This window comes from Typopeltis vanoorti, chromosome 26 (genome assembly GCF_054136105.1).
Source record: "Typopeltis vanoorti isolate ZY-2024b chromosome 26, IOZ_Tvanoo_1.0, whole genome shotgun sequence".
Taxonomy (NCBI): Eukaryota; Metazoa; Arthropoda; class Arachnida; order Uropygi; family Thelyphonidae; genus Typopeltis; species Typopeltis vanoorti.
The window spans coordinates 17434117-17450327 of NC_143574.1; the positions used below are offsets into that span (position 1 = coordinate 17434117).

Below are 16211 nucleotides of genomic sequence, written 5' to 3' on the forward strand. Positions count from 1 at the left end.
TAATTCTGTAGTTAGTTATAGTTATGTAATATTGTTTGAAGTGTATATATATTGTTTTTGTTTTATTAAATGTATTTATTTTGTATTTGGGTCTTGTGTCCGTGATTATTTGGATTCTGAAAGAAAGAGTTAAGGTCATTGCACCAATTGGAGTGAACCCTTGTGCAAATAAATAAATATATAGGTACACACGTGAATTAAAAAAAATGTTAGAAATACAAGGATTAATATTATGATAATATCCTTTAAATAAAATCTCTAAATATTAACAATGGCGCAGTCGACAGGATTAATATAAACATATCCATGTTTATTAACAACTTAATAATTATCATCAGGGTGTTTTAAAAATCTTCAGGAGGTTGCTCTAATTTCCCATTGTCATCTGATGTCCTGTCTAAATGGCATTCTAGTCCACATAAGGACACTGTATTATCAACAAAATTACATGCAAAACCATGACATTTTAGAAAATCAATTCCAAATATTACTTCTACATTTGGATTAGATGATTCTGGAAGAACTATTAATGGATGACAAACTTTCAATGGAAAACAAGGAATTGAAATAAAAACATTGATTTGCTTCTCAGCTGAAATTTGTGATTCAAATATTCCCTTTAATTTTATTTGATAGCTTAAAACAGAAATGTCATTTGGAATTAGAGATTTAATTCTGTTAAACAAACTATAAGAAATGAGTGCAATATGTGCATCTGTGTCAAGTAAGATTTCACAAGGCACATTTTCAATAAATCCTTGTAGAACTGTCAGAGGATTACCTCTATTAGCATAAGGAGCTAATGATACATCAAACTCTCTTTCAGAGTTTAAGCTGTCTTTAGCTTTACCCATGTCTAATGAGTAGTTTGACATGTCTGTCCTTGCCAGTATGATATTGGAATAATTATTATTTCCAGATTTATTTTATTCTCAGATTTCTTATGTTGAAAACACGATTTAGCCCTAACATAACAGTATTTAGCAAAATGACCTGGTTTATTACATCTAAAGCATTTTGGAACATATTTCCTTTGAGATCTTTTATTCCTATCAATACCATTAGATTTATAAAAGAAAGATTGATTATCCGTATGATTCCTGGATATTGTTAAATCTGATATCATCTTAAACAGAAGTCCCTGTCCTTTTACTATTGGTCTCTGTTGTCTATCTATTTCTTCACTAAGAAATGTTTTCATTTCTTCTAATTTCCCCAAATCATGTGATTTACTTTGGACTCAGATTTTGGAACATTTTCTTTAGATTTACAGAAATTTCCTTAGACTGTTTCCTTTTCTTAGAACTTTTTAATTTTTGAAACTTTCCTTCTCTCACTTTATCTGTAGCCACAATGTTTAGGAGAATGAGTTTCATTATACTGAAAAGAGTTTACCTGTTTATTATTTGAGGAAAGAAATATATTTTTAAGTCTCCCTTTTCCTTAACAATTTCAAAACACTGTTCAAGATTTTTGACCGTTTTCTTGTATGCTGTTTCTTTCAAATTATCTTTAAGGCCAAGCCTAAATTGATTAAACAGCAACCATTCTAAAGAGGATTTCTCTTCAGATGAAACATTGAATTTATGAACAATGCTCCAAAGTATGTGATAATATTCTGAAACAGATTCCCTACTACCTTGAATGCACTGATGAATTTTCCAAATGTTAGGTCCTAATTCTCCCACACTTGAAAATTCTGATGTCAGCAAACTTTTAAATGTTGTATAACTGTCAGTGTCTCTCAGTAAAAGAGATGTGTTTAAGAATGTTTTGGCTTTGCCCAATAATTTATTATGAACTATAATCAATAAATAAAAATCTGACCATTTTCCTAAATATCTAATTTTTTCTGCATATTTAAAAAATGTTTCTATACTTTCACTACTATCTCCTGAGAAAGAAAGTATTACTAAAGTTGGATTAATTAACCTAAAAAATTCCTCATCTTTAACTAAAGAAACTTCACTACTGGAATTGCTTTCTCCTGTAGCCATTTTACTTGAGTCAAGATTTACTTTCTGGATTTTAAAATAGTTAAGCCATAACCAATCCTGATGTCGACTGCGTCATTGTTAATAATTAAAGGTTTTTATTTAAATTCTGTATTTCTAACAATTATTATTTTTTTTTTTATTTCCGAGTGTACCTATGCACAAGGGTTCACTCCGATTGGTGCAATGACCTTTTTTTTTACTATTTCCCTCAGAATCCAAATAAATCACTGACTCAAGACCAAAATAAATACATTTAATAAAACAAAAACAGTATATATATACACTTCAAACAAGATTACATAACTAACTTAAAATTTAATTGGATCCAAGGCCTTTTTTTTTAAAAATAAACTTACACTTTAGACTAGATAAACTTACACTTAAGACTTGCTATGAACATTTTGTCATTTTCACTATGACAGTATGTTCATAGCAAGTTTCTCTCTTTCTCTTAAGGCCCTTTTCCGAAGATATGACTTTATTCTTCATTTTCACAGGATCCTTTTTCATCATTTATGCAGCACACATTAATTCTTCCTGACTTAATTCTGTCTTCTTTTTAGTAGAAATAACAGTTAGATTCGGCATCCTTAATACAGATGAAACTTTCTAATCAGAGTTTTTTCGAACATTCCTTTAGAATGTAAATAGCAACTTCTTTTATTCACTAATGCTTATTGACAGTCTTAACTCTTCCATTTAAAAACACTTAAAGTTCTATGATTTCCTTTTCGGAGCCTACTATAAATCTTCCAATTAGCGTTTCCTCCAATATTCCTTTTAAAATGCATATAGCAATATTTCCCTTTTATTTATCAATACTTATTTCACTTTAAACTTCATATAATAAATTTAGTTTAATCCTTTATCCAAGTGTGTGTACAAACATAAGTTTGCACCTGAAAGTATCTTCAGGACTGGGGTAAAGTGGTACAACACCTGGCGGCTCCTTGCAAAGGTGGAGCAAGCTACCAACACTCCTATCTCAGTATATCCCATAATGCACAACACATCTACTTGTGGATATGTATAATGTTATGCATTAAGGGAAGGGCCACTACTCAGACTAGTTTCAACCTTTATTGAGGTCTCTTCAGTGGAGATACTAGGCAGAAGCATTAGCAAGGTCATCTCCTCCTATAGGAGCTGCCAAACGGTGTGCCACCTTTTTATTAAATTATTAAATTACTCTGGATTTAGAGAGAGATGTTGAAAGTTTATTTTTCACTTGGTCAGACTATAATAAATTTAGTTTAATCCTTTATCCAAGTGTTTGCAAACAAAGTTTGTGCCTAAAAGTATCTTCAGGACTGGGATAAAGTGTTACAACACCAGGCGACTCCTTGCAAAGGTGGAGCAAGCTACCAACACTCCTATCTCAGTATCTCCCATAATGCACAACACATCTCCTTGTGGATATGTATAATGTTATGCATTAAGGGAAGGGCCACTACCCAGACTAGTTTCGACCTTTATTGAGGTCTCTTCAGTGGGAGCCAGGCCCAAGTGGAGATACCAGGCAGAAGCATTAGCAAGGTCATCTCCTCCAATAGGAGCTGCCAAACGGTGTACCACCTTTTTATTAAATTACTCTGGATTTAGAGAAAGATGTTGAAAGTTTATTTTTCACTTGGTCAGACTATAATAAATTTAGTTTAATCCTTTATCCAAGTGTGTGCAAACAAAGTTTGCTCCTGAAAGTATCTTCAGGACTGGGGTAAAGTGGTACAACACCGGGCGACTCCTTGCAAAGGTGGAGCAAGATACCAACACTCCTATCTCAGTATCTCATATAATGGTATCTCCACTTGGGCCTGGCTCCCACTGAAGAGACCTCAATAAAAGTCAAAACTAGTCTGGGTAGTGGCCCTTCCCTTAATGCATAACATTATACATATCCGCAAGGAGATGTGTTGTGCATTATGGGAGATACTGAGATAGGATTGCCGGTAGCTTGCTCCACCTTTGCAAGGAGTTGCCCGGCGTTGTAACACTTTACCCCAGTCCTGAAGATACTTTCAGGCGCAAACTTTGTTTGCACACACTTGGATAAAGGATTAAACTAAATTTATTATAGTCTGACCAAGTGAAAAATAAACTTTAAACTTCATAGTTCCACGATTCCTTTTTTGGAATATACTATTAATTTTCCTCCCACTGATACATAAAAAAAACTCGATTTCCTCCGAATCTAAATATCTGCCGGCTTATGTTCTTATTTCCTTCCGAATACTCTTCTTGTTTACAGCCGTTACTCAGATACCGAATGCTATTCTTGTCAGCTATCAATCACACATCAAACTTCTCGGCGAACATGCGCTCTCCATGAAAGTGGCAAGCGAGAAACTAGGTATAATGGCTGGCATGTTGTCTCCATTAGCGAGACAACGTGCCAGCCATTATACCTAGTAGATTTTAAACTACAATAAAATTCCTGTAAGTAATAATACAAATATCAAATCCAGTAAGTACATAAAATTTTTTAAATGCTTTATATATCACTTTGACAAAACAATTTCAATAATTGGCACATCGCAAGTGCTGATAATACGTGTTATGAAACTAAAACTAATAAACATACTAACATAAATAATATTTTAAAATATTCAGAATTTTAAATTATGATTATTTTTACAATATCATGGATAACCACAGAATCTTGAAAACAACAAACTGTGTTACTCTCTGAACATTGTAAATAACCATAAATCTACATCATGTGTAGAATTTCTTCTTTGCAGTAAGCATTCCTGCTGTAAAAGAATATCTTCCTAATTGGAAGAAATGCTAACTAGACCACTAGCTAGTTTGTGACCATTATCATCCAGTGAAACACCACTGCACTGATTATTGGGGACCTGAAGTTGTGAATTATATCTCCATACATAGCCTTTTCAACTTCATGCCTCCATTCTTCCCTCTCTTCTCCTTGCAGTGAGATTGATACCCTTCAAGGCATTCTTAACATACGCATACTTAAAGATCCAGAACTTCCTCCATATTGATGGTACATCATTTAAAACAATGGTATTGCAGGCCTGAACCAGTAATAATGAATCAAGAGGCTTCCCAGTCAACTGGCACATAATCCTACTGCCACATACTCTTCCAGGTCGTACCTGGTGAGGGAGTTGAAGTAGTGGTATGCAAGATGCACTGTTGGGGCCACAGAATGGCAAAGAGACTGGTCACTGTCTCTATATGGGTGTTGTGTTCAAAATATCTATCTCCTTGCACTGCATATCTCCACTCTTTCTCTTCAAATAACAGTAAATCAAAAATTAAACAGAGAAATAATGTTGACAACACTGTGATCAAAATACATCTCCCTAGGCAGCCAATACATTCAAACGTATCAAGCCAAACATATCAGGATGACTACAAAAAAAAATCATTTCCACATTCACTTTACAAGTACCTGTAGCATAAATTCCAACATAAATGCTGTTCATCATCACTTACAGACATCCAAACCAGAACTCCTTTTAACAGAAACCCAAATTGCATCTACATTAACCACATTTTATCTTCAGTGCCAAATTATACTTTTCATGATCCATTTCACCACATGGATGGCATCTGCGTCTTTGTGAATTCTGATATCACTTACTAGAAAATGCCAAATTCCTTGCTTTCGACCTCCTCTGGCTGAAGGTTTCCTTTCCCCGCTTAGTAACATTCATCTGCTGCATTTACCAGTTCCCTAACTCTGAAATCACTTGGACCTATTCAGGCAAATAAAAAAAAAGGTTGGATTAAAAAGAAATTTTTAATAAATAGTTCCATCAGTGTTTTGTTCCAGAACTTAAATGCTATTTGATGGGAAAAAATTTGGACTTGAAAGTTTTATTGATTATAGACAGTGCACCTGGCCATCCTGTTTTAGAACACCCGAATGTGGAATTTTTTCTGCCACCTAATACAGCATCCTTAATACAACCACTAGATCAGAGTTTGATCGCTACCTTCAAAACATGAGAAGAATATTCCAATACATTTTGGATTAACTAGATAAGGATAATTTACTGACAGTTATTGATGTGAGGAAGAAATTTTCTATTTTGGATTGCATCAAGCTTCTAAGTTGGCATTATCATAATTGAAACCATCAACTTTAAATGCATGCTGCAAAGCTACTTGGCCAGAAGGTCTGAAAAAGACTGAATATCCCAATATCATTAGATTAGTACATGCAGTTGGCAGAGAAGGATTTGATGATTTTTCATCTGCATATATTGAAGACTTGATGGTCAACAAGGCTGCTAGTGATGACGAAATAACAGAAGTCCGTCCTTGAGAATCTCGATGAAAAAGAAAAAAGTGATTATGATGATGAAGAGATTCTACTCACTGCAGGATTAATTAAAGAATGGCTTCAAATGGCTAGTAAAATTGCAAAGTTATTTTCTTACCATGATCCAAATACTCAGTGAGCTGAACATTCTAAACGTGAACTGAAATCATGTTAAAGATACCAAGCAATTTTAAACCTGGTTTTACTCCATTTTTCCCAAGTAAGCAAACAGACAAAATGTCAAGTTTGCACCTGCAATTGATGCAAGACTAGCTGATCCCACAGGTAGTGCAAGACCAAGGCAACTCGTGGTAAAGGTGGAGCAAGCTCTGATCACTAATCTTAATATTTACCCTTAATGCCAAAACATTAAGGGTAAATATTAACTTCTTGGAGGTGGTTTGGCATTAAGGGTAAATATTAAGATTAGTGATCAGAGCTTGCTCCACCTTTACCACGAGTTGCCTTGGTCTTGCACTACCTGTGGGATCAGCTAGTCTTGCATCAATTGCAGGTGCAAACTTGACATTTTGTCTGTTTGCTTACTTGGGAAAAATGGAGTAAAACCAGGTTTAAAATTGCTTGGTATCTTTAACATAATTATACCCAAGTTAAAAATACTTTCTACGTGAACTGAAATCATGTATGGTGCGATATGAAGAATTATACAAAGATCTAGTTAAAACAGGATTTCAATGATTAATTACAGAGCTTGTGGTATAAAAAAAAAATCGATCTTCAGAATTATTGGAAAATAGTGCTAATTTAGTTCCTTTTACTGAAGAAAACATTTCACCGTTGTACTATGAACAGGATAGCCACAGTGTTTCAAGTGATAGAAGTGATTTAAATTCCAGTCTCTCACAAAAGAATGCAGCTACTGTCAGAAAGTGACAGTGAATAAAATTTAACTAATAACCAACCATCTATTTTCTTTAAGAGATGCATATGTGTGTGTTTTGAAAATAACAGTGTTCATATCAAGTTTTCACATCTGGAACCATTCTATTTTTTCATATGCACTGTATTCTTTTTTACACGGTTTTCATTTACACAATTTTTTCTGGAACCAATCTTGGAGAATTGGGTTTACCTGGCAATGGAGTGGATTTTCCTTCTAACCTCGTCATTTGTTACAAGTGCCATGTGTGGTATCTACAAGTTTTCTGTGGCACTTCATCTCAAAGGCCAATAGTCTTTTTTCATATTCCTTTAGCAGCATCCAGTATTTTTCTCACTTCCATTGCAGGGTCTGCGTCTTACATAAATATGACTTTGTTAGTACAAGCCTCAGCTGAGAGGAATGTGTTTTTGACTGTAGCAGTGTGTGTTCACTGGGCCGGTTTGCCTGCTTGCAGGATGAAAAACCCCAGATAAACTGGGGGGGGGGGCTGCTGTCCACGTCCAAGACCGACTAATGGCTATGGCTGAGGAAGATTCTTAAGCTCCTCACGTCGGAATCAAACCTAGGACATCCTTTACTTTATTTCTTCACTGATATCCTAACAAGGATATCAGTGAAGAAATTTGTAGTTAGCTGTATTTTATTGTCCTTCCAGAGTGGCTGTAATCTCTGAAGGGCAACAGTTGCTTTAATATCATGGTTAGATCTTCCACCTCTGCATTGTATTCTTCCTAGGTAGGGGAATATTTCTCCTGCTTCCAATTTTTCATCACTAACTGAAATTTTCATAGGCTTATTGCCTTGAAGACGTTGTTTTTGATTTGTGAATGCTGATCTTTAATCCATAATTACTGAGTGCCTTAGAAACTCTGTCTGTTAATTATTGTAACTGATGAACATCAGTTACAAGATTCTTGTTGCTGTCCAGAGATCAATTCAGCTCATAGGTGACTCTTCCCTTGCAGACTCACTTCAACCTCTATCTTACATGTGCAGTGTTTCAGCGCTGTCTTTCCACATCCAATGAAAAACATTGGAGTGACTGTGGAAAGTTGCTTTGCTGTTGCTCTTGTTAAAACAAGAGCATTAACAGCTACCCAACATCCCTTTTCAGTACAACTGCAAACATATCAAACCTGCTTTTCTTCTTCCTCATTTATTTCATTTTTCTCTGTCCTATGGAACAGCATTCCTCATAATGTTTTTTAACACCTCCAGCTTTAAGAAAAAGTCTATACATTTCTTCTTCTTTCTCAATCCGTATCTTTACCTCACACATTAATCTGTTATAGGCTTTTGTACCTTTTGTGTATGAATTAAATATTTAAAATTAAAAAAAAAACTGAATTTTTGTGGGTAATTTTGGGGATTTTGATTATGGCAGATAGTGATATAAAAATTGGACTTTCAGTTATATTTCCTTTAGGAAAGCTTAAAAAATATATTCTTTTGTAATGAAAGATTGCATAATAAAAATATCTTTAAAATTCTGTTGTTTTTGTTTTAGCAATTGCTGGTAGTATGGCTACCCTTCTTCATGATGCAATTATGAATCCTGCAGAAGGTTAGTATCACAAGTAATCTTTTAAAATTTATATATATATATATATATATATATATATATATATATATATTTTTTTTTTTTATTAGAGAATAAAAAAAATATTCTGTAATAGATATAAAAAAGTTGTTTTACTTTTTTGCAGATGGAAATTATTCATTAAGCAAAGCTTTGCTACACACTATATCACTTTTATAATTGAAATGCATATTTGTCACTTATTCTTATAGATTTTTTTTTTATTATTATTTCTTCAGTATTGATATACCAGTTAATTAAGGGCATTTAAATTTTTAAACTGAAAAAATTTACAAGAACCGTTTTTTGTACCTATTAAATAATTTAAATGTATTGATTAAAGTATAATGCAACACAACAGTCTGAGAAGAGTTTTTGATCTACTTTTGATGAATTTTTCCCAGTTTGGGATCTTCTTTTTTATAAAATTTCATTTAAACATAATACAACAGAAAGAAACTAGCTAGCCAGTTTCTTTCAGAAATAGTCAGAAGTGTAACTAATTCTAGAACTACCATTCTAGAATTAGTTATATTTAAAATGGTTAAATATACTTTACAGGTCATATCATCTATTTCAATGCAGTTTGCCAGCTAGAAGGCTGCAGATTTTATCTCACCATGAACATAAATGTTTGTGATTGACTGTAGATGAAAGGTGAATTTCATTGCCTGGTGTGAGACCACCACTGTTTATTGAATGAGCAAAATCCATTTTTATTCATTGAGTAGAGTTTCTGGTGTGTATTTCTTGAATGTTGCATTAATTACTTATAGAATATTTATTGTGATTTATATGTTTTGCAAATCACTGAAAACGTAAAAGTAGCCAAGAATGGTTGTATGCAAAATATTTAGAACTTTACAGCAGTATGTAAGTGATGCTAGGCTAGCTTACTAATTTCCTAAGTGGGTAGAGGATTTTTAGATGCATAGCACAAGAAAATACTGAAGAGAAGTGCAAGTAATAATATTGCACTGAAGTTTTTTTAAAATATTTACCTCTTGACAAAGACACATGTCAACAGCCAGCAAGCATAGAGTGAAGAACCGAGATGCAAATGACTCATTCTGCATAACACACCTCATTTCTTTTGGTTAGCAGAAAATGCTAAAGGATAACAGCTACATAGCTGAGATTAGGGGAGTGTATAGTGTGTATGTATGCGGCTGGAATGAGGAAGTTAAATTTGAAGTGATAGAATAATGTGGATCCAGAAATTCCATAATTTGAAGAAGAAAATAGAAGTTTTATTTGATAAGTACACAGAATGGCAATAGGTATATGATGATATTTTCAAAATACCTCTCACAGAAATCTGTTTCAGTTGATGAAGTTAATGAACAATTGATAATTCCTATGGTGATTGAATCTGCACTCCTTGGGATAAATTCCACCCTTGGCATATCCTGAAGTGTATGAAGTTCCACGTGACTGTGACTTGGCCTACTATGGACAGACAGTAAGATCTGTTAGCATCCACCATGGAGAACAAAAAAATTAAAAAAAAATCACTACCGACTGATAGGCCATGCTTTGACACCTCTTCACTTAAGATTAGATGGAAGAAAACGAATCTGCTTTATAGAAGCCATTACATGTCAGAAAGATTATTTGTAAAGTCAGCCATGGCTATGAAGCATTTTCCTAACTTGAACAAATATGGTTGCATTAATTGCCAAAAATTTTGAGACTGTTTATCTTCAGATCAACTGATACATAGCTGTAATAATTATTTTTCTTTCCAACATTAGAAGGCACCAAATTAGGACTTGAGATCTTTTGTCTGTTACAATTTGAATTGTTTCACTTACTCATTGTCATGTTAACTATAACATGTAATGTGCTCTGAAGATGCCGGTTTGAAAACCAGTGAAATATAAGCCAGTTAATAAACATCTTTTTTTATAATTTAGTTGATTTGGTGTTGTAATACTATTAAAATAAGTCTTGAATTTTAACTTCTTTCTGGCATTTGCACTTCTGCACATATCCAGACTTATGAAGCTTTCACATTATTTGTAATCTTTGACATCAAAACAGCATGGTCATTCACCAAATGAAGGCAACAGTCATCTCATGTGTAGAGAAATCCACAGATGTCCCTTGCTAGTTCCAGTATTCTTGTACCTCACATCTCTCGCTTACATATGCTTAAGGTAGTTATCCTTCAGTATGTATAAATTCTCTTTCTCTTATCTTGTATGCTTTCTCTCCTCCACCAATCTGCATCCTCATAGTTGAAATCATCCATAATTATGACGCACTCGATATCTATGAGGTTTATCTATCTATCTATGCAGTTGATAGTCTGCTTCACATGACCATGATTTATAGCAGTGGTGGCGAACCTTTTTATGTGCTCATGCCAAAAGTTTACAAATCGAGTTGCTGGCTTGCCAAAAATTTACAAATCAAGTTGCTGACATGCCGGGTAGTTTTTAGTAGGGGAAAAATTGATTAATTAATTTGTAATATTATATAATATTTTATTTATAATATTATTCAGTGTAAAATTGATTATTGTATTATTAAATTGATTTTAATGATGTTGGATTGAAAAAAAAAAACGGTAGTGAGAAAAATATTTATGCGTTTTAACTCGCCATACAAGTCAGCTGAGCAGGGCAAGCAGTAGAAGGATGTCATCTTAACGTATTTACTCGAATTGTCATCTTACAAAATGCTTACCGTATTTACTCGAATAAAACTTGCAATCGCGTATAACTTGCACCCCTGATTTTACTTTACAAAAAAATACATTAAAAAGTTTTGCAGATACCTCGCATACAAAAAATGTTTAAACATGTTCATGTCAAGGTGATAGTAACTCCCTCCCTGCGGTTACCAACAAGCCCCCCCAACAGCCGTAATACTGCGGATTCAAGAAAAACAAGTAGTTTTATGGTATCCTGAATAAGGTACAGTGGCTTTCGCCCGGTTAAACAAGGCCCCCGTTGTTTTCACCAGGGAACCAGGGCGAACAGCGAAAAGTCAGCTACTGGAACAAATCTGAAAATAAACCCCAACTCAACATCACCAGAGTTAAAGATCGGTACTATCAACGTAAGAAGCCTGAATGGCAAAGAAATGGAACTAGCTGAGGAATTAGATAAGTACCAGATCGACATAATAGGGGTGAGTGAAACAAAAAAGACCAAAACTGGTGAGATCTTTCTGAGCAATAAATACAAAATGTTATATTCAGGCAATGACAATCAAGGAAAAGAAGGAGTAGCCATAGTATTCAACACAAAATACGAGGCTAATCTTCTTGAATGGCAGTCAGTCTCAAGTAGAGTAATGTGGGCAAATATGAGAATGGGGAACTGGACAATGAGACTTATTTGTGCCTATGGTCCCACAGAAGGTTCTACTAAGGTAGAAGTGGAGGAATTTTTTGAGGCTTTAGAAAAAGCAACTGACACAACGAAAAATGAAAAGTTGGTCCTTGTTGGGGATCTAAATAGCAGAGTAGGAAATGATTGTGAGACATACAAAAATATTTTGGGAAAATTTGGAGAAAAGAGCAAAGCTAATAATAATGGCAAATATCTGTTGGATTTCTGCTCAGGACATGGACTGGTTATTACTAACACCATGTTCCAACATAAAAATGTGCACAAATTCACATGGAGAGAAGAGGCTAGGAATAAGAAAAGTCTCATTGACTATGTTATTGTTGATAGTGATGTTTTCTCCCTGGTGCAGGACACCAGAGTGTACAGAGGATTTGAAATTGGAATTGATCACTATTTAGTCTTGAGCAGGATAAAATTGAATTTCATATTGAAAAGAATAACATATAAGAAAGTTTTAAAGCGAATAAAAGTTGAGCAGCTCTCAGATGTGAGCTGTAGACTAAAATACACAAAGATTATTGAAGAAAAAATGAAAGAGTTTGAGAACAGGAATCAAACCTTGGAGATTCAGTGGCAAACTCTGAAGAAAGCATTGATTGATTCTGCCAGAGAGGCATGTGGTGAGGTTGTCTGTAAGGATAAAAAAATCAGAACTCCCTGGTGGACACAGGAAGTTAAAGAGGCAGTGAAGGAAAAGAAGAAAGCATACCAAAAGTTCCTGTCAAATAAGTCAGCTTGTGCTCTTAGAGAATATAGAGACAAATGCAAGAATGCTAAACACCGTGTAAAACTAGCTAAACGTAATGGGAGGACTTTGGCAAGAATATAGAAAATAAATATCAAGAAGGTGACAAAATATTCTGGAAGTTGTTGAAGAAGCTTAAGAATGGAGGAAAGAGTGCTATAAAAGGAATTAGAGATGATAAAGGTGACATGAAAACGGGAGAAAAAGATATCCTTGAAGTATGGAGTAATTACTTAGAAAAATTGCTAAAGCAGTGATAGGACGGTGGTAAAAAAACACTCAAGAGGCATACAGTCAGGAATACATATCCATACTTGAAGTAGAAAAAGCCATCAAAGGCTTGAAATGTGGAAAGCAGCAGGAGTAGACCAGAAATGCTGAAGTATGGTGGTATAAGAGTCTTACAGTGGCTGCACTGCATAGTTCAGAAAGCCTGGACAGAGGGACGAATTCCCGATGATTGGAGTAGAGCTCTCATAGTACCCATATATAAAAAGGGAAATAAAATTGCATGTGAGAATTACAGAGGTATTTCCCTACTGAGTGTTCCTGGCAAGATCTATGCAAGTATACTTGAGAAACGGTTGAGAAGAATTGTGGAAGAAAAGTTTGGTGAAGAACAAGCTGGATTCAGGCCAAATAGAGGCTGTCAGGATCAGATCTTCACTTTACGACAAATAGTCGAGAAAGCATGGGAATATAACAAAGATCTGTATTTAAGTTTTGTCGATCTGGAAAAGGCATATTTCAAGGTGCCAAGAGAGAAGCTATTCAATACGCTGGCAGTTATATGGTGTCAATGGGGCATTATATCAAGCAATACTTAATCTTTATTTGAGTTGTAAGTCAGCAGTTAGAATTGAAGGAAGTACAGGAAGATGGTTTAATGTTAAATCTGGTGTGAGACAAGGATGTACATTATCCCCTCTGTTATTCATTATCTATATGGATCACATTATGAAGGAAAGTGGTATTAAACATGATATCAAAATTGGAGATGTTAATGTCAGCTCTTTGCTTTATGCGGATGATGTTATACTTCTAAATAAATCCGCTACAAGTCTGCACGATTCTCTGACTAAATTGAATAGCGGTTGTAATAGATATGGTATGAAGGTCAGCAATAAAAAGACAAAGACAATGAAAATAGGCAGAATCATTGAAAATGTCAACTGTGTTGTGAATGGAGAACCTGTGGAACAAGTAAAACATTTCAGCTATTTAGGCACGATTTTTACAGAAGATGGTAAATTAAATATAGAAATAGACAACAGAATCAGCAAATCTGGTATGGTGGGAAGTCAATTGAATAAATTCATATGGAATAAGAGAGAAATTAGTCAGAACACTAAATTAGCTGCATACAAGACAGTGTTCAAACAAGTTTTAACTTATGGATCTGAGAGCTGGGTCAGAAGTAAAACACTTGACCAAAGACTAGAGAACACAGATATGAGAGTCCTGAGAAAGATTATAGGCGTGAACAGATGGCATCAATGGCAGTATCATATTAAAAACGAGGATATTAGGAAAGAACTTGACATTGTCAGCATCCAGGAATGCGTTAGCAGAGCTAATCTCAGGTGGTATGGTCACTTAAACAGAATGGGCAAAGAAAGATTAGCCAAACAAGTGTTCTCTGCCAGGTTGGCAGCAAAACAACCCAGAGGAAGACCAAGATATAGGTGGATTGATATGGTACAAAATGCTTTAGACGATAGAAATATAAGATCTGATAATGTTGGAGTCTTGACAAGTAACAGACTGATTTGGAGGAAAATTGTAGATAAGAAATTAATAATGATGTAATTTTTTCATATAGTACTATCATATCCTGTACACCCCTTGAGGGTACATGGCAGGAATTTGATGATGATGATGATGATGAAATATATTTCTCAGCAAATAATGTGATTCATTATTTAGTGCTTTTTTATTACAGCTGTCTCTAATTGCACTATTATTGTCCCCTCCCACAGAAACTATACTATATAGACTCAGGCAAAACGAAATGTTGCATTGAAACGACACAATATCTAACTAAAAACTGTTGTCCACTTTTTCAATTACATGAAATAAGTGTTTGTTTATTGCATTTGAAATTCTTGATGTCATTTTGTTAGATCACAAAGGCTAACTTCAAATAAAATTCTACCATGAATTGAAACATGCCATATAATTATGGTGACCTTACGTCCTTTATTTAAGAGGATGGCCCTTTATTTCACTTCTCTGTCCTTTAGATTTTTTTTTTCTAAAATGGCCATTTTGCCTTTATTTTGTGAATTGAAATAGTAAATTAAATATTGACACCAACATATTTAAAGATGCAATTCATAAATTTTACCAAACCTGCATTGATTATTTAAATACAGTGGTACCTCGACTTAGGAACTGAATTCGTTCCTGACTGCGGTTCGTATCTCGAAACCCAATTTTCCATTATATCTTTTGGGAAATCAGTTAATCCGTTCCTATATTCAAAAATTAAAAAAAAATCAAAAAAAAATAAAAACTATTCTCAACTAAATGAAGAAAATGCAAAGAAATGGAGAAGGAGCATTTTTACATTATAAATATTCATTTTGTATACCATTACATATTAATTTTTATTTATGAAATCTTTGGTTTTACATGATTAGTATGAAAATCAGTTTCCATTAAATTGTAAAAAAAAAAAATAATAAATTTTCTTGTGGCTGGTTTTGTGGTTCAGGAGTTTTCAATTTGTTGTCATCGCTTGCTTCTTTTTGTCTCTTAGCAAAATAATTCCCTTGCATTATAAGGGAAGTTCTAATATTGCAGTAACAAATTATAGACCAATATAATTTGGTCTATAATATTCTCAGGTTTGTGGTAAGAGTACTAGAAAAATTGGTCAAAAAAGAGAATTCAACAATGGGTAGATAAAAAATATGATACTGTATGAAGGTCAACATGGCTTTGTGAATGTTGGTCATGCCTTAGTAATTTACTAACTTTTTATAATAGAGTAATAGCTGAGTTGGATAAAGGAAATAGCTACATGATGATTTTTCTGGATTTTGCGAAGGCATTTGATTGAATACCACATGGAAATTAGAACAAATGGGGATGGATATGACACTGGTTAAGTGGATAAGAGGATAGCTGCTGGACAGATATAAAAAAGTGGTATATATATATATATATATATATATATATATATATATATATATATATATATATATAAAATATATGGAAGGGGCAGAATCGAGACAAAAACAGCTGACTAGTGATGTGCCACAAGGTTCAGTGCTAGTACCGTTGCTGTTTAATTTGTATATAAATGATATAGGAAATAACCTGAAA

General features: G+C 34.0%; 1 protein-coding gene across 2 annotated transcripts in view; it reads left to right on the forward strand.

The window, feature by feature from the left end:
* The window catches only part of LOC150092369 (mitoferrin-1-like), a 140825-nt gene that overhangs the window by 46244 nt on the left and 78370 nt on the right, over nucleotides 1–16211 (forward strand). For both annotated transcript variants that reach the window (XR_016550570.1, XM_090414932.1), the window contains exon 3: nucleotides 8703–8759. Coding sequence is in view for 1 of the 2 variants with exons in the window: in XM_090414932.1 (XP_090271058.1) it covers nucleotides 8703–8759 (57 nt within the window). In the remaining variant the exon portion in view is untranslated. The remainder of the gene's footprint in view (nucleotides 1–8702; nucleotides 8760–16211) is intronic.